Here is an 18,951-nt window from a genome sequence, read left to right as displayed (position 1 = left end):
GAGAGGGAAGGAGGGTGCATCTGGGCTTGAAGAGGGATTGAGAAAGGCTTGGGGTGCTGAGGGGGGTTTGGATGCTGTAGGGGGCTTGGAGACAAGGGGCAGTGAGATGGGACAAGAGCCAGGCTGATGGGGGGCCTGCAGTGGGAGCACTGACCAGAGTGGGGGAGGACCGGGACTCGTGGAGGGGGAAGAAGCCGAGGAGGACGGAGAAAACCGCGGTGCTGCTGCGGGAGCCGTACCGGGGCTGCTCGCTGGGGCCGGGGCGAGCGGGGGGAGCCGCGGGCGGGGCCGGAGCTCTCGGCGCTGCGCGGGGGCCGGAGCGGCCGCCGGCGCCCTCCCCCGCCGCTCGCTCCGCGCTCCCCGCGCTCCCCGCTCCGGTCCGCCCTCCGCCGCGCCCCCGCTCCCTCCGCTCCGCTCGGCTCCGCTCGGCTCCGCTCCGCCGGCAGCGCCCGCCCCCGCCCGGCCCGGCCCCGCTCGGCTCGGCTCGGCTCGGATCAGATCGCATCGGCTCGGCTCGGAGGCTCCGCCGCGCCCGCCGCAGGATGCCGGGGCCCCGCGGGCTGTGCCTGCTCGCCCTGCTGCTGCTGGGCACCCCCGCGGCCCCGCGGCCAGGTAAGCGGGGCGGAGCGGGGCTGCGGGGCTCCCCGGGGCTGCCCGGGGCCCAGCGCCGCCCGGCCCGGGCAGGGGGCACCGCCCGGCGCGGGGGGATGCTGCCGGGACCGGGGAGGGGGCGGCGGGAGCGGGGAGGGCTGCTGGATGCCACCCCCGATGGGGCGCCCCCCGCTCCCGCTGCTCCCCGGGCCGGGATGAAACTTCTGGCATTGCGGAGAAGCGCAGCGGCGCCGGGAGCGGGGCCCGGCGGAGCGCGGGGCTCAGCACCGCGGGGCGGACAGCTCCCGCCGCCGGGAGCGCTCCGGGAGCCGCGTCCGCACCGGGAACCGAGCGCGATCAGGGGGCCGCGGCCTCCCGGGAGCCGCGCCGGACCCTTCCCCTCCCTCCCGCAGGGAGAGCAGCCCCGTGTGTCCCCAGCCCTCCGCGTGTCCCCAGCCCTCCGTGTGTCCCCAGCCCTCCGTGTGTCCCCAGCCCTCCGTGTGTCCCCAACCCTCCGTGTGTCCCCAGCCCTCCGTGTCCCTCTAGTCTCCACTCCTATGTCCCCGCTGTGTTCCCGCCCCACGGTCTCGGTCAGGGGGTGTCCGTGGGGGCTGAGTGTTGAGCCAGGGGCTCTCTGTTCGCCCCACGTGTCCCCCGTCCCCACGCAGACCCGCTCCCTCTCCCAGTGCCAGACCTAAGAACGGACTCCGGGATGCGCTCGCGGGTGACTTGGCAAAGTCACCGCAAACTCGCCTGGGGCTTGGGGACGACTGAAGCGGCGCCTGTGCCCAGCCCCTCGGCAGCGCTGGGATGCCAGGAAGAGGCAGCCGGGTCTGGGTGGGGTTCCCAGTGTGGATTGTTCGTGGGAGAAGGGAGAGGTCGGTGTGTGCCGGCGCTGCAGTGAGCTGGGGCCTGAGGCTGCCCTCCGGGGCTGGCAGGGTGTTTGTAGCAAACACGAGCAGCTCCTGGTGTCAGGAGTGCTGCGCGGTGCTGTCTGCCCTCTCCAGTCCCTGCTCTCGTGGTCAGATTGCGTTAAATGACTTTGACTTTTCCGTCTGAAACCCGGCTCTCCAGACAGGGACCGTGTTACAGAATCCTCCCTTTCTGGGCAGCAGAACAGAGATGGATGTAGAGGGTGGCATTTCTCGCTCACCTGCATGGGTTTGTGCTCTGTGTACGTGCACAAACCTGTGGAGGAATCAGATGTGAAGTCCCTGCCGGTTCTGGCATCCTGTTCCAGCCTGGGGACACACAGGGAGGCACGTTCCTCTGGGGGGTTACACAAACCCAGCTCTGCTCTGGGCTGCTCTGTGTGAGACCAGCAACCATCCTGGGCTCCCTGGGAAGCAAAGCCAGCAAGCACAGGCCCAGCGAGGGCTCTCAGCTCCCTCAGTGCCTCGTGTGCAGAGCCAGGAGGGCTGCCCCAGTCCCACTGGGAGCATCAGCAGGCAGCCCAGCTCCCGGGAACAGGATTTGGCACAATCTGCCATAAATCTCATGGTGGAAGAACACAGCGTGCTGAACTCCTCTTTCCTTGGCAGAGAGAGGGAGCTGATAAATTGTTGACCCTTTACAAGGTTTGGTGAATTATTGCAGTGAAATCCCAACTCCTGCCTACGCGGCCTGGAGCCCGTGGCGACGTGGCAGCTCTGCCCGTGCCTGGGGAGAGCCTTGTCCATCTGTGTGGAGGGGGACAGACAGCCAAGGGCCCAGAGCAGAGAATCCTGCTGTTCTCCAGCTGGGGAGAAGCAGGATCAGACCCCGCTGAGACAGATTGCTGTGCTCCATCTGCTGCTCTTTCTGTTCATGCATCCAAGAAAAAAACCATCTTCACATGACTTGCACCCATCGGGCGCTTGGCTGGTGGCTTTGGGTGCTCTGCACTGGTGAAGCCATTTAGATCACCAGAGAGGAGGTGTGACAGCCTCTCCTCTGCTCTCAGCATCCGCTCACACCCACCCACGGGCGCAGAGCAGGCAGCAGAGGCACGTCCCTGCACAGGGACTGGTGCCAGGAGGCTCCGGGCAGCCTGTGCTGGAGCAGCAGCACCCTGAGAACGTGGGCACCAACAGGGGCATCTGTTTGTACCCTGGAATGATGGAGGGGGCAAACTGTTTGTACCCTGGAATGATGCAGGGGGCAAACACTATTTGTACCCTGGCATGATGTAGGGGGCAAATTGTTTGTATCCTGGAATGATGGAGGGGGCAAACTGTTTGTACCCAGGAGTAATGGTGGGGGTTTGTGGGCAGCTGAGTGCAGACAGGGCAGCGCTGCTCGTGCTGCCCATGCAGGCTCTGGGGATGGCAGGGCCACGGTTGAACCCCTGGGAGATCCAAAATATAAATATTTTGGTTTCTAAATATAATTGGGGGATCCAATACAGGCTGTGATGAGACCAGCCTGAGGCTGCAGTGCTGGGAGCAGAAATGCAGCTGGGGTGGGCTGAACTTCAGGCTCCTCTGCACCCCCAAAATTGCACCCTTCCTTCTCTTCTTTGATGCATTGGGGCACTCCTGGGGTGGCTGTCGCAGCCCAGGAGCAAGGACAGAGATGCCCCTGGCTCTGTGGCGAGCACAGCACCACAGGGGGTGTTTCCAGAGGATCAGGTGTGTCCGGCAGGAAGGAAAAGCGAGCGTGAACTCAACAAGTGCGCGGTGAGCTCTCGCGGCAGCACCCCGGGCAACGAGATAACAGCACAGAGCCAGGCTGCCAGCGCAGATAACAGCGATGGGGATTGTCTGATGGAGAGCTATCAAAGGCCATGGCAAATGGCTCCTCTTCCTTCTCTCCTCCTTGGCAGAAAGGACGAGGAGAGCCTGGATCGGGAGTAAATGGAATTAGTCTCTCTCAGCCCTCTGCTTCTCCGGTATTTTTTGCCGTTATGAATATACAAAGATGCCATTTCAAGCGCAGCTTTGCGGATGTCACAGTGTCACAGACATTTCCTTCTGTACATTTTTAACTTCTCCTTCACTGAGGAATGTGGGAGCAGGATTTAGGGCTGAGGAGCCAGGCTGCGCCGAGTCAGCTGAATGTGCTCCCTTGGCATCCAGAACGGCAGCAGAGATCTTGGAATAGCAAAGCATGGAAAAAGGGAAGTGTGTGATCCATCCCTTGCAAGTCAGGTGGTGCTGGGTTCGGAAGTTAATGGGTAATAAGTGATGGATGAGGCAGAGGAGTGCCAGGGCATTTCTGGAAAGGCGATGTGGGCATCAAAATGGGATGGTGTGAGCGTGGCCCATCCTGCCAGCAGGCAGAGATGTTCCCTGGGTATTCCAGGTCAGTGCCGAGTGCTGGGATGCTTTGTTATCCCATTTTGTACAGACAGTTGTGTTTTTTTTTAATGAAATAGGCTTTGTCTGATTAAATAACACACAGCTTTTGATGTAGACTACAAGCAGCCTCAGAAATCTGTGTATTTTCCATCCTCTGTCACTGCGATGAGCGCAGCTGCTTCCAGTGGGCTTTGGGAACAAAAAAAAAACCCCAAACCAGAGTAACCTTCTGTGAGCAATCCAAAAGTTATTTACTTGATGCGATTTTATTTCCTCAAATATTTGAAAGTGGTTACTGAGCAGTAAAATAGGCTCCAAGGAAATCCTGTTACAAAACACAGGCTCTGTTTTAATTAGCATGACGTGAGCGACACGGCTGGAACCGGGGCTGCCACCGAGTGCATCTTTCAGGAGCTCGGAGATGTCTGTAGGAAACACGGCGTGAGCACCGGCTTTCCAATTTTCCAGTCCATCAGGAAGGATTTGCACTCTTGTCAGGGCTATGAAGTTGCTGGATGTGGTGCTGAGAGTTGTGTGTGTCTTTAACCACTTGGCTCGCCAGGGTGCTCTGCGAGGTGGGGATGTGCTTGTACCTGTCAGGGGAGGAATAAAGGGACAGTGGCACCCCAACAGCACCCAGCCCTTTGGCCTTGTCAGGGATTCAGCAGGATGAGCACCAGGATGAGCCACACTGGGGACCAAAGGCGGCACCTGCCAGGCCCCTTATGGAGGGCAGAATGCGGGGCCAAAGCCAACGCTGCCAGCACAAACCAGGGGGCAGAGGCAGAGTGAGGAAGGCTGGTGGGGTGAGAGAAGGTTTGGCATCACTCTGGCTCGGCCTGCTGCCCTTCAGCTGCTGCTCAGAGCTGTATTCCCCATCTTTCCAGAGCCCTTCCCAAAAGGAGCTGCTCCACGAGATGGCTTTTCCTGCTGCTGCACGAGTGAGTGCTGCCGGATTGATGGGGTGCAGGGAGCAGATCTGCCTGGTGCAGGTGCCCCAGCTGCTGTCCCTGCAGTGGCAGGGAGCTCAGGAGAAGGGCTCTGCAGCAGGAGGTGCTCAGAGGGGGAAGGTGTCCTTCATTCCTGCCAGCTCCTGGCTGTCTGTCTCCTTTCACAGCTTGTTAACCGACAAGTTGTTAAGGATGTTCTCGCTCTGTCCCACGGGGCCGGCCCTGCTCTATCCACATCCTGCTCCATGCACATCCTGCTCTAGCCACGGATAAAAATACCTGCACAATGCAAAAGGCAGCCAGAGAGAGGAGGGAGAGCCTGCCAGAGGAGCAGCCCTGCAGACACCAAGGTCAGTGAAGGAGGAGGAGGAGGAGGTGCTGCAGGTGCCCGTGGTGCAGCCCAGGGTGAGGCAGCTGTGCCCCTGCAGCCCATGGGGATCCACAGGGCAGCAGAAATCCACATGCAGTCCATGGGGGAGCCCGTGCTGGAGCATGATCCTGGCAAGATTTGTGTGTCCATGCAGAGAGGAACCCACACTGGAGCATGATCCTGGCAGGATTTGTGTGTCCATGCAGAGAGGAACCCACACTGGAGCAGGATCCTGGCAGGATTTGTGTGTCCATGCAGAGAGGAACCCACACTGGAGCAGGATCCTGGCAGGATTTGTGTGTCCATGCAGAGAGGAACCCACACTGGAGCAGGATCCTGGCAGGATTTGTGTGTCCATGCAGAGAGGAACCCACACTGGAGCAGGATCCTGGCAGGATTTGTGTGTCCATGCAGAGAGGAACCCACACTGGAGCAGGATCCTGGCAGGATTTGTATGTCCATGAAGAGGAACCCACACTGGAGCAGGATCCTGGCAGGATTTGTGTGTCCATGAAGAGGAACCCACACTGGAGCAGGATCCTGGCAGGATTTGTGTGTCCATGCAGAGGAACCCACACTGGAGCAGGATCCTGGCAGGATTTGTGTGTCCATGCACAGAGGAACCCACACTGGAGCAGGATTCTGGCAGGATTTGTGTGTCCATGCACAGAGGAACCCACACTGGAGCAGGATCCTGGCAGGATTTGTGTGTCCATGAAGAGGAACCCACACTGGAGCATGATCCTGGCAGGATTTGTGTGTCCATGAAGAGGAACCCACACTGGAGCATGATCCTGGCAGGATTTGTGTGTCCATGCACAGAGGAACCCACACTGGAGCACGTTTGCTGGCAAAACTTATGATCCTGTGGAAGAGATCCAGGCTGGAGCATCCTATTCCTGAAGGACTGACCCTATGGGATGGACCCACACTGGAGAAGCCCTTGGAGGACTTCAGCCTGCGGGAAGGACTCAGGGTGGGAAGTTCATGGAGGAATGTCTCTTTGGTGGGCGCTCAGGATCCATCCAGTGTCAACCCAGCACATCCACAGGGTCAGCTGTGCTGTTGGGAAGATGGGAAACAAATGAATCTCTGCTGCTCAGCTCTGTTACATCTTGGATTTCATCAGTAAGGATTTCAGCCACAAGGATTTCCAGAATCAGAGGAGAACCATGAGCTGGGTTGCTGGAGGAGCCAACAGGAATCTGGGGCTGAAGGGCAAAGCTGGGAGCAGGGGATGCTCGTCTTCCACCCCAGAGAGGGACGAGCTGTGGGTGCCCTGCAGAGCCCTGGCACTGGCTCAGAACCAAGTGCAAGTGTTGGTTATCTCTGCCTTGATCTACACCCCTGGTCCCTGAGTTTGGGGGATTCTTGAGCAGTGCATATGGCCTGGGTCAGCCCCAGGATGCCCCAGAAACCAGGGGATGTCAGGGAGGATCTACCAGGAGCTGTACAAGTGGAGGCTGTGGCTGGTGGGGAGCTTTCCTCTGGCATTGTGAAGAAGTCACCACTCCTTGTCCTGGTGTCATTGTTGGGTGTCACTGCTGTGAGATAAGGAGGAGCCCTTTGAAGGGTGCTGCAGGGAGGGAGTGCCACACTGCCACAGCTGCACTGAGCTCCAAATTCTGGGCTGGATCCCTGATTCTGCTCCTGGGGAGCGAGCAGGGGCACCCGGATCCAGCTTTCCTGGGTTGGGAACCCTGTGCTGCAGTGCTCTGTCCCATGGTGGCTCAGGGCTGTCCCCACTCAGGGCAGGATGGTGTTCCCAGGGTGCTGAGGAGCTGATTTCCCCTCTCTTCCATCTTTTTGCTTGCTGGAGCTCCCACCAGTGGTGCAGCTGCAGCTGGCCCCGCTCCCAGGGCATGGCCCCGACTCAGACATCTCTTTTATTCCTTTTTCTTCCTTTTCCTTTCTCTGGGAGGAGGCCAAAGCAGCAGCTGACCAGCCCTGAGCACTGCCTGAGCCTGGTGCTCTCCTGATGCACAGAGAGGAGGCTCTGCCTGCCTCCCCAGCTCTGCCTCCAGCAGGGGCAAGCACGGATTTGTCCAGAACTTTCTCCCTTTTCCTGGCCCCAGAAACCCATGGACTGCAGTAAATTTCCAACGCCCAGAGGGCCCAGGAGGCTGGGCAGGAGCCTGGCTCTGTGCCTGCTCCATGGGGGTGAGGAGAAGGCACTGGCACCCCAGGACAGATGGCTGCAGCAGGAAGGTGCAAGGAGACTCGATGGAAGCTCGGTGCAAGCTGCTGGCGGTGCAGAAAGGGATGGGATGAGCAGCCTGGCCACTCAGCCCCGGCTCCCAAGGCACCATTCCAAGTGCAAAGCTTCAGTCTAGGAAGGAGATTTGGTGCCAAACGCAAAGGTATCCAAAAAACTCGAGCGCGACAGAAGGGATAGCTGTGGGACGGATCCCAGAGCGGCGTCATCTGCTCGGCAAGGAGGATCCTCACTCTCGGCCCCGGCTCTCTCTGTCTTGCACACCGGGCTGGGATGTGCCAAAAGCAGCAGCTGAGGGGGCCAGCAGCACCCCAGGGAGGGTGGCACTGCAGGGGGACCACACCAAACGGGGTCACTCAGGGATGTGCTGCATCCCAAGGGCGAGGGAAGAGCCACAGGGGATGGGGACGGCAGGGAGGAGGCTCAGGAACAGCAAGGGGAAGTGAGGGAACGTTCTGGAAAGCGGTCATTTCGGGGCAGCCTCCGAGCCAGTCGGAACGGCTGGAAATATTTAAAATTCAAGAGAGAATCTCCATCTGACGTTTTTTGGGTGGATTAATGGAGCATGGCAACATTTTGTGGATGAGATGCTTCATCGCGGGCAGAGTGGTGGCTGGGGGACAGTGCTGAGGACATGGCTGTTGATGTCCCCTCTGCCACCCTGCATCTCCTCCATGTTGATGGGGCTGCACAGGAACGGGGCTTGCATCTCCTGATGCTGATTTAAATGCGATTTCAGTTAAAAAAACCAGGCTTTTCCTGACAGTCCTGAACTTCCATTTGCAAAGATACCAAGTTCCCTAAACTGACAGACCACTCTGGCATGAGCCCTGAGAGCTCCCAGTGCTCCCAGCACATCCCTGCCCACTGCAGGAGAAGCGGCAAACTCCTTTTTTCTTGGCAAAGTCCTCTTGGACGCATCCAATGGCATCCTCGGAGAGCTCAGACTATTCCCAGCACTGTCAGGGTTAATCTGTTCTGGTGTAGATTCTGGAGGAAGGCTGCCCAAAGCAGCCACCCAGAGCAAATCCATCCCAAAATCTGGAGCCTCAAGGCAAGGAAAGGCTCCTTTCCAGGGCACACAGCCCCCACCAGACAATGTGTCTCCCTTCACTCCTTATCCATCCCCATTATCCACGCAGCAGTTTTTAAATTGCTGCTGGACACTATATTTACATAAATGTGTGAGCCAATGAGGTCTAAAACCCTGGTGAGCCCTAAATGGTGAATTAGGTTTCTTTCGGAAAGAGGATTTTATCAATTTACTGCGAGTGCAAATCAACGGGAGCAGAATTTACAAACCCATCAGAAAAAGCGAGGTGACAGTTTGGAATTAATCCTCTGCCCCAGGCACAGGCTGTACCTCCACAAACATCTCCCAGCATAAATATATTTGAGAAATAGTGGAGGAAAACGTAACTCCCGATGCCTGAGCGCGCTGGCGGCGGCGGGAGATGAATGGAGTTAATGTCATCGGGAAGGTGCTGCCGCCTCCTGCTTTATTTTTATCCAAGACTCAGCGCCCAGCCCAGCCTGCGCTGAGATATTGCAGTTTGTCTTTGTGCCAGAATTTCCCCCGAAGAAAACCTCCCCGATAATCGCTCTTCCTCATCTAGTCCTTTGTAGAGACAAAATACAAAAGAAAAATAATAATTTCATACTGTTCCTCCCTCCGCACCCCTTGCTGCTGGAGTAGTCCTGTGGGGGGTGAGCGTCCCCTCCAGGATGGATGTGGCTGGGGGATGGATTTGGGGTAAGAACTGCCACTTTTGGGGCCATTTGGTTGCAGGGATCAGGCACAGAGCGATGCTGCTGGTGCTGTGCTCCTTTCTTGGGGAAACCAAACTCTGGCACCTGCTGGTGCTGCTCCTTCCTTAGGGACCGAGCACAGCACCCTAAAGGCACAGAAACCCCCAATTCCTGCATCTCCCAGCGGGATGGGGATACTCTGCTGTCCCCCGAGGGGCTCCGAGCTGCCACGGAGATGAAATCAGCGAGGCAACAACCAGTAAAAGCCAAACTTCTCAAGCTTTCTAATCACAAGTAGAAAGGCTCCTTTTCAGCTTTTGTTTCCAGCTCCCGCGGCTGCCAGCGGCAGAGATGGCTTTGTTGTGGAGATGGCTGTGAAGGACACAGGCTGTGTTCCCGTTTAGGGATGCATTGAGGCTTTCTTGGAATTCATTAGGAAAGGTAGGGAGGGAAGGGTGCAGCAAAGCAAGAGTCCTTGCTGCTCCCCGTGGGAAGGGATTTTCAGTTTTTCCGCCGAAAAACGTCTTTGGCAAGATCTGAATTTGAAGGTGGTTCCGTTCCTACAGCGGGGCTCATCTGCAGCAATTGGGGAAGGGGAAGGGGAAGGGGAAGGGAAAGGGGAAGGGGCCTGCCCTGCAGTTCTTCCCCAGCATCACCCGGTTCTACTCCCCCTTGGACCCATCCCTGTATTCTGGGCAGCTCTGCTAGAGCTCAGAAAGGAATCATGGAACGGTTTGGGTTGGAAAGGGTCTTAAAGTTCATCCAGTCCACCCCCTGCCATGGACTCATCTCATTCCACACCTTCCACTGTCCCAGGTTGCTCCAAGCCCTGTCCAACCTGACCTTGGGCAGTTCCAGGGACGAGACAGTCACAACTTCCAGGGCCTCACCACCCTCACAGGGAACAATTCCTTCCCAAAATCCCATCCATCCCATCCATCCCTCTGGCAGTGGGAAACCATTCCCTGTGTCCTGTCACTCCATCCTTGACCCCAGCCCCTCTCCAGCTCTCCTGGCACTGGAAGGGGCTCTGAGCTCTCCCTGGAGCCTTCTCCTGTCCAGATGAGCACCCCCAGCTCCCCCAGCCTGGCTCCATGGCAGAGGGGCTCCAGCCCTGCAGCCACAGAGTGATTGTGACTCATTGTCCCCCCAAGGGCACAACCTGAATTGAGTCACACATTCACCATCTCCTTCAGTGGCTCAGGTATCCACTCCAGCTTCCATAGGGGAGGGCTGGATTTCTCCACATTTCCATCCACATGCACCAAACCAGCCTCAGGAGGAGAATCTTTGTTAAATTATGCAGCGTTACATCTCTGCTCCAAACCAGAAACCCGAGTGAGCAGCAGGGGCAGGAGCCTGCCCAGAGCCACTCACCTCAAACAGGGGGTCAGCTCTGAAAATTCCTTCCTCAGTCCCCCAGCTACAGCCCAGAGCTTTCTCTCGTGGAAAATCCAGGTTTATGTTGGCATCCTGCTGCTCATAGAAAATCAGGTGTTGTGTTTATCTTGAGCCAACAGCCTCAGCCTGGGGCCTCCTGCCTCCATCCAGCTGCTGCCCCAAGCAGGCTCTGCTGCCCCTCGGGGCTCCTGCCCAGCACCCAGGGCAGGATGTGACCATGGTTTGGTTGGTGGCACAGCCCAGGAACCCTCCAGCCCCATCCCTGAGTGCTCAGCATCGTGTGTCAAAAAGGCAGTGCTTAAACCCAGATTTATGTCTCAGATGTGCCTGTTTTAATCACACTACACTGCTATCAAAAGGACATTAAAAATTATGATTACCCTCCAGGAGCATAAACAACGGCAGCAGTGACAATCCCCTCGTCCCAGGCGGGTGGCACAGGCGTTTCTGTAATTGGCCAATTCATTACCTGCTGGGGAGAAGAGCCAGGTCCTTCCTCTCTCCACATCTCCCCATCACCGGGGCGGATCAGAAATAACATCAGGAGGAAATCTGCCCAGCCAGGAGAGCAAAGAGCTGCCCAAGGATGCCCTGCAGCAGGTTCAGCCTGTCCCCTGAGGCAGAGCTGGGGGTACCAACCACCCTCCAGGGGTGAGATTTAAGGGCTTTCTCCTAGCTCAGCCCAGCTGTGCTTCAGGAACAGCCAGCCCATCCCTTCCATGGGTTTCTGGTGTTGATGTTCAGGGAGTTTTTGGGGGGTAGAGGAAGGTGACATTGCCTTACAAGGGTGATGCCTTTCCATCAGCATCCTGGAGCTGTTCCCAAGGTGGAGGTGGTGGCAGCAACGCCCCATGGGCACAGGGGAAGGTGACACAGGAGGGACATTCATTACAGAGCAGCTCACCAAGTCCTCTTTGCTTGTTGATGATCTCCTTTTAGCCTTCTGTTCCTCAGTTTTGGGGAATGCAGGGGTTTTGTGGGCGCTGCAGTGGGCACAGAGAGGGGTCTGGGTGTCCCAATCACCATCTGGGCACAGCAGCCCTCAGCCAAGCATTGTCCTCTCTGTCCCCAGCGTTCCTGCACCCCCAGCACAGCCTGTCATTATCCTTTCTGATGGAATTCAGATCAATCAAACAGAATAATGGAGCTGAGGTCAAGGAAGGCTGTTCCTTCCCTGGGGAACAAGGAGCTGCTTTCGTCAGGGAGCCAGCTCAATTGTTCTGAATCTGAGAAATTATGAACGTGCCTGGTAATTGTGTGTCCTCCTGTGCTGGGGAGGGAGGAGAGCTTTGGATGGGAGCATGGAGCAGCAGGGCTAAATCAGCTTTGAATCCCCCCCCCAAAAAAAAACCTCTGGTTTTCAGGGGTTGATGGTGCCACCCATACTGGACTGGGAGGAAACTCTGCCTGAGGATGAGGAGGGATGAAGATGGATGTGGAGGGATGCAGGAGGATGAGGAGGGATGGAGGAGGATGAGGAGAGATGCAGATGGATGAGGGATGCAGGAGGATGAGGAGGGGTGAAGGAGGATGAGGAGGGATGGAGGAGGATGAGGAGAGATGCAGATGGATGAGGAGGGATGAAGGTGGATGCAGATGGATGCAGATGGATATGGAAGGAGGGAGGAGCATGAGAAGGGACACAGGAGGATGAGGAAGCATGCAGGAGGATGAGGAAGGATGCAGGAGGATGAGGAGGGATGCAGATGGATGGAGATGGATGCAGGAGGATGTGGAGAGGTGGAGGAGGATGAGGAGGGGTGCAGGAGGATGAGGAAGGATGCAGAGAGATGTGGAAGATGCAGATGGATGTGGAGGGATGCAGATGGATCTGGAAGGATGCAGGAGGATGTGGAGTGATGCAGGAGGATGAGGAGGGATGCAGGAGGATGTAAAGGTGTCTGGAGCAGCAGCCCCAGCACCCAGGACCAAAGCTGCTCCTCACCATGCAGCCTCTCTCCTGACATTCTAATGGCTAATGAAAACACATTTGCTATCTGTATTAATTAAAATAAAGTGCAGCAGCTCGTCATGAGGCTCTGTGGGAGAAGCTGTACATGGGTTATCATCATCCAGCACAGCATCGTGCAGTGATGGAATTAGTTCTGCCAGGCCATCTTTAAAACACAAATCACTGATGGCTGATACAGCTGACAATTAATTCTATAAAACCAGAGTCACTGGGAATGAGGGGAGGGCTGGGCAGCACCAGCAGCAGCCCAGGAATGGGCTCGGGGTCTGGGACATGGAGGGGGTGAAGCCTGTGCCAGCCCCAAAGTGCTGCTCTGCCCCCAGAACAGCTCGGGTTTTAATGACAAAAATTTTAAACAGTTAAAAAAATTGAATTTCAGCCATGTTTTGTCGGAAAAGGGGTTTGTTTCTGAAGGATGAGCCAGTGCAGGGCACAGCTGAGGGCTGGATGTGCTGGGGGTTGCAGTTCCCACTTGCAGGATGTGCCAGAGGAGCTGCTCTGCTGCCACCCCCTAAAACTGGCCTGACTTGAAAAGGATCCAGCAATGAAATGCAGGATATTGCTAATGAAATGCAGGATATTGCTAATGAAATGCAGGATATTGCTCTTTTAGAAGGAAAACCCAAGGAAAGGAGGGGGTGACAGCCTGGATGGGGCTGGGAGCAGCCTGGCCTGTGCAAGGTGCAAGGGGAGGAGCTGGATGGATTTACCATCCATCCAACCCAAACCCTTCTGGATTCTCTCTCTGATCACACCAGGCACCCCTCCAGGCTGTGGAGGAGCATTTGGGAGCCCGGTGTGCCCCATCCTGGGCAGTTCTGAGCTGTGCCAGGGCCCAGGGATGGGAATGGGGGGTGCTGGGCTGTGCCCCGGCTCCTGGCAGCCTCGGTGATCGATGGAGCCCAATAACCGTGATAAGCAGAGCCATCAGTAACCCTGCCTGGCCCTGCCTTCCCCATTGCCAGCAGCAGGGCCCCTCCCCAGCTGTCAGGAGTCATTAGGCACTGGAGCTGCAGCGTTTCAGAGCAGGCAGCAGGGTCCTTTCAAGGGCACCAGGCAGCAGCAGGTCCTGCACGGTTCCTACGTGGCCAAAAAGGGGAAATTGGGAAACGGCTTTGCTGATAAAGCAGCAGAAGGGATTTCAGAAAAGGGGATTCTTGCAGTAATTCCACAAGGAGAGGTTGATTTGTCAGAGTTCAGCCCAAATTATGACCGAGTAGACCACAAACTAATTAAGATCCTTAAGGCTGGGATCACAGAACGTGGATGGCGAGTCACACCAGCAAACCAGGTTGTAGTCTCACCCCTGGTCCTTTGGGAGCTAGCCCAGAGGGAACATGGAAACACTGAAAAATCTTCTAAAACACTTAAAAATGGTAGTAATAGGAAAGGGAGTGACTGACATCACACAATCAGCAGTGAGCAAATGTGAAATCTGAAGGGAGAAAATGCAAAGAAAATCAAGAACGAAGATTCCCCCTGCAATCTGGGACACACTGATCCCAGTGCCTGTCCTGAGCCCTCTTGGTGCCCAGGAGGGATAAACGGGCCCAGCACAGGGGCTGGGATGTGCAGGGGGTGAGGCACAGCCTGGGGAACCCCCAGACTGATCCATTCCCTCTGTGTGATCCCAGCAGCTGCATCCCGTGGTGGGAACAGCCCAGGGGAGGCCATGGGGAGAGCAGAAAACTCCGTGTGTGCCCTGTGCCCGATGTCACCTGTGCCACCCTCACTGCTCTGAGGCACCTCTCCACCTTGGCAAAGTGGCCAGGACATGATGGGCTTCAAATCTTACCTTGAGATGCCCCAGGGCAACTCAAAAACACCAAAATAAAATCTTTTGGGGTATCTCTGGACAAACCCACAGAGGAGAGCAGCCATGGGCAGCAGAGCTGAGGCCACTGGGGACAAGTGACAGCCCCGAGGTGCTGCCAGCCCCTGCTCCTGTCTCAGAGTCTGGACTGGAGCCATGCTGTGATTCCTGTTACATCCTGTGAAAGAAATATAAAGAGCTGCCAAACAGATTTAGCAGAGGCAGCTCAGCTCTCCCTCAGCTGCTGCAGGGGGAGTGTGATGGTGTTCACAGGGGTTTGAGGATGAGGGAAGAGATGAGGATCTGACTCCATGTTTCAGAAGGCTTGATTTATTATTTTATGATATATATTACATTAAAACTATACTAAAAGAATAGAAGAAAAGGTTTCATCAGAAGGCTGGCTAAGAATAGCCAAGAATGATAACAAAGGCTTGTGGCTCAGGCTCTGTGTCCAAGCCAGCTGACTGTGATTGGCCATTAATTAGAAACAACCAACACGAGACCAATCAAAGATCCACCTGTTACATTCCACAGCAGCAGATAATCAATGTTTGCATTTTGTTCCTGAGGCCTCCCAGCTTCTCAGGAGGAAAAATCCTAAGGAAAGGATTTTTCACAAAAGATGTCTGCGACAGGGGAGCTCAGGCAGGAGCTGAATCCTGCAGCTGCCCCAGGGAGGGAGAGCTGGGCTGGGATGCTGCTCTGCTCACCTGCACCTCAAATGTCACATTGTCACCTGGAACATCACATTGTCACCTCGTATTTCCAGTGGAGTGCCAATCCAACCAAACCCAGCTCTGCAGACAGCTGGGACAGCAGGGGAGGTTGGGAATGGTCACATATCCCATGGATGTGACTGCCTGGGAGTGGGAATGTGTTGTGGCCAGACAGGAACAGTCAGTGATTGTAACCAGGCTAAACTTTGTCTCTGCAGATGTTTCAGGGCTGTGTGTCCAGAAAGTGCTTCCCAGTGCCCCCAGGAGCAGGGATTTTGGATGAGCCCACTGCTGCATCCCTGCCAGGGCTCCTGCATCCCTCCTGGGTCCCCTCCATCACCCAGAGGCAGTGCCAGGGCACAGCACCTCTGCCAAGAATCCCTTGGCATTCACATCCTCTGAAAAATCCCTTTCCCCAGGATTTTTCTCCTGGGAAGCTGAGAAGCCTCAGAGGAAAAGGGAAACAATTCTTATCTCATTTGCTTCTCCTGTGTTTTGCTCGTGTAAAATGTGTTTGGAGATTGTTTACTCACAGGTGATTGTTGGATTCTGGTTTGAGTTGGTTTCACTCTTTGGCCAATTGGGGCCAAGCTGTGTCAGGACTCTGGAGAGAGTCAGGAGTTTTTGTTATTATCTTTTTAGCATTCAGTATCCTTTCTGTATAATATAATATAATATAATATAATATAATATAATATAATATAATATAATATAATATAATATAATATAATATAATATAATATAATATAATATAATATAATATAATATAATATAATATAATATAATATAATATAATATAATATAATATAATATAATATAACATAACATTTCTGAGAAGATGGAGTCAGATTCATCATTCCTTCCTCCCTGCCATTGTGATCCCTGCAAATACAAGGGCAGGGGACACAGCAGAGCAGAGCCAGCCTGGCAGGACCCCCAGGATTTCCCAGGATTTCCCCTGCCATGGCAGCAGGAGCTGCTCTCCCAGGGCTAACCTGCTCCCAAAGGGTTAATGCCAGCACTCACTTCTCCAGATCTGCTCCGCTGCATCTTAACAGTGATGGGAGATTAATTATTTGAGCTGCAGAGAGCTGACTAGAACGGGGTTTTGTAGCTAAATATACTCTCTCTTTAGGAACCCATTTAATTTTATGCCCTGATGTAGACGGCTGGGCTGGATGATTGGTGAAGAAAGAAGGAGCTTCTCTTCCCCCTCTTCAATTTTGAGCCTGAAAAGCTGCCAAAACACTCCATTTCCTCTTCCCAGGTGGGCCCTGAGCAGTGAACATTCCAGCTGGGGAGCCCAGGAGAGGCACAGGAGGGATTTTCTTCTGCTCCTTCATCCCTCTGGCTGCCCCTGGATCCCTGGAAATGTCCCAGGCCAGGTTTGAAGGAACTTGGAGCAACCTGGGACAGTGGAAGGTGTCCCTGCCCATGGCAGAGGTGAGACTGGATGATCTTTAAAGTTCTTTCCTAACGAACTTTCAAAAAAATGAATTCCCCCTTGAACCCAGCCTGCTAATTCCTTTCAGCTGGTCTGTCTGCAGATGTGCCTTTCTTACACTTGGTGTCATAAAAACCTGTGATAAACCCAAATTATCACCAGCATCACAGTTCCTCTCTTCCTAATGGCTTTGCTGCCCTGCTCCCTGCTGGTCAGGAATATCAGGATAATTCCTGCCCCCATGAGCTGGGGACACAGTGGGACAGAGATGCTGCAAATCTCCTGATTCCTCCATAGCTGGAGATCCTCTTCAATTCCTCTTCCTCTGCTGCTGCTCCTCCCACATTCCTTGGGGAAGGAGCTGGGCAATTCCCAGCTGAGCTGGGCTCATCCCTGGGGATTTGGGCCACACCGGGGGTGATGCTGCAGTGAAATGTCACACAGGGTCTGTGGAGCCTGGGCACCGTGGGCAGGTGCCCCTGTCACAGATGTCTTTTATGAAAAATCCTTTCCTTAGGATTTTTCCTCCTGAGAAGCTGGGAGGCCTCAGGAACAAAATGTAAACAATGGTTATCTGCTGCTGTGGAATGCAACAGGTGCATCTGGGATTGACCCATGTTGGTTGTTTCTAATTAATGGCCAATCCCAGCGAGCTGGCTCGGACTCTCTGTCCGAGCCATAAGCCTTTGTTATCATTCTTTGCTATTCTATTCTTAGCCAGCCTTCTGATGAAATCTTTTAATCTATTCTTTTAGTATAGTTTTAATGTAATATATATCATAAAATAATAAATCAGCCTTCTGAAACACGGAGTCAGATCCTTATCTCCTCCCTCATCCTGAGACCCCTGTGACCACTGTCACATGCCCCAAAGCCACAGGTGAGGAGGTGGCATGGCCAGAACAGACACCTGGGAGCCAAAGTCTCATTGATTCCAGCTCCATGGAGCAGCAGCGGGGAGGAAAATCCATTTTCCTCCTAGCTTGGAGTAGTGTGTAATTTCCCAGCATTGTCAGGGCTGTGAGGATCGTTGGAGCATTCACAGCTCCTCGGGAGCACCGGCAGAGGGGTGAGAGCTCTGTGAGCTCAATTCCTGAATTCCTTGTGCTGCCCTTGCTCCCCAGCCCAGCCAGCCAGTCACAGGCAGCGTGGGTTCTCCAGTCAGGCACAAACAGGGTGGATTTTCCACTAAAGCAGCTTTCCAGGAGGGTTTTGCTGTTGGAATATTGCCCCCAGATGCAGCAGTGTCCACGTGGAGCCCAAACCCCCTGCTCCCACCTGGACCAGGAGCCTTTCCCATCTCATCCCAGGGCTGGGAGCAAGTGTGGGTGTGGGTGTGTGGTGTCCCCCAGACCATGTCCCAGCTCTGTGTCCCCTGCCAGCACAGCAGGTCCCTGAGCCCCTCAGGGCAGCTGGAGCTGGTGAAAATCCTCCCTCCCATCCCTGGAAGTACCCAGGGCCAGGCTGGACAGGGCTTGGAGCGACTCAGTTTATTTGTTGGTGACCCTGCCATGGCACAGGGGGTGGATGAGGTGATATTTGAGGTCATTTCCAGCTCAAACCACTCCAGAATTTGGTGATTCCATGATTCTCTCCTCTCTGCCCTGCCCAGCAGAGATGGGTTTGCTGCTGGGAGCAGGAGCTGGGTGGGCAGTGGGAGCAGAGCCTGGTCCTTCCTGGCCATGGCTCCTCAAGCTGGGGACCACTGCCAGCATCCTCACTCACCCAGTAATGAGGGGTTTCCATGGCAACCTTATTTGAGCATCTCGAGTGACACAGATGTAAATTTTAAAATGAAATATTCAGACCACAGTCCTGTGAGCACAAATAAACCCCTGCACATGGGCAATTTAACAGCATTTTAAAGCAGATCCACAACTCCCCAGGGCCACAGGAGTCTCTGTGGCATTGGGAAATTCATGGGAATAAGAAAGAAAAGCATCCTGACCTCCTTCTGCCCCAGGAACCCCAGCTGCATTCCCAGCCTGAGTGCAGAGCAGCAGCAATTCAACGAGGTGTTATTACAGCGACCTGAGTGGGTCGCTGGAGCTGGTGAGAGAGAGACGGACGAGAATCTTGTTTCTTGATCAGAAGGCTGGATTTATTGACATATGATATATAATACATTATAACTATACTAAATAGAATAAAGAGAGAAGTTTGCAGATGCTTGCTAAGCTAAGAATAGAAAGAAAGAATCTATAACAAAGTTGTGTCCAGGGACTCTGTCCCTAGCTTGCACTTGTGATTGGCCCTTAATTATAAACATGGGAACATGAACCAATGACAGGTCAAAATAGGTGCATCCTATTGCATTCCACAGCAGCTGATAACAATTGTTTACATTCTCTTCTGAGGCCTCTGCCTTCCAGAAGACACAGAAATCTAAAAAGAAAGGATTTCTGTGAAAAAATGTCTGCAACAAGGTGTTGGTCACACCTGTCCTGGG

General features: G+C 54.8%; 1 protein-coding gene across 2 annotated transcripts in view; it reads left to right on the top strand.

Moving 5' to 3' along the window:
- The first annotated feature begins 520 nt into the window (after positions 1–520).
- SEZ6L (seizure related 6 homolog like) overlaps positions 521–18,951 on the top strand; it is a 43,339-nt gene continuing 24,908 nt past the window's right edge. For both annotated transcript variants that reach the window (XM_063172881.1, XM_063172880.1), the window contains exon 1: positions 521–612. In XM_063172881.1, coding sequence (XP_063028951.1) covers positions 543–612 — 70 coding nt within the window. In that variant the 5' untranslated portion in view covers positions 521–542. The remainder of the gene's footprint in view (positions 613–18,951) is intronic.

Source organism: Melospiza melodia, chromosome 20 (assembly GCF_035770615.1).
Source record: "Melospiza melodia melodia isolate bMelMel2 chromosome 20, bMelMel2.pri, whole genome shotgun sequence".
NCBI lineage: Eukaryota > Metazoa > Chordata > Aves > Passeriformes > Passerellidae > Melospiza > Melospiza melodia.
Note: the sequence above shows the minus strand (reverse complement) of the source record. Positions and strands in the feature narration are given on the sequence as shown.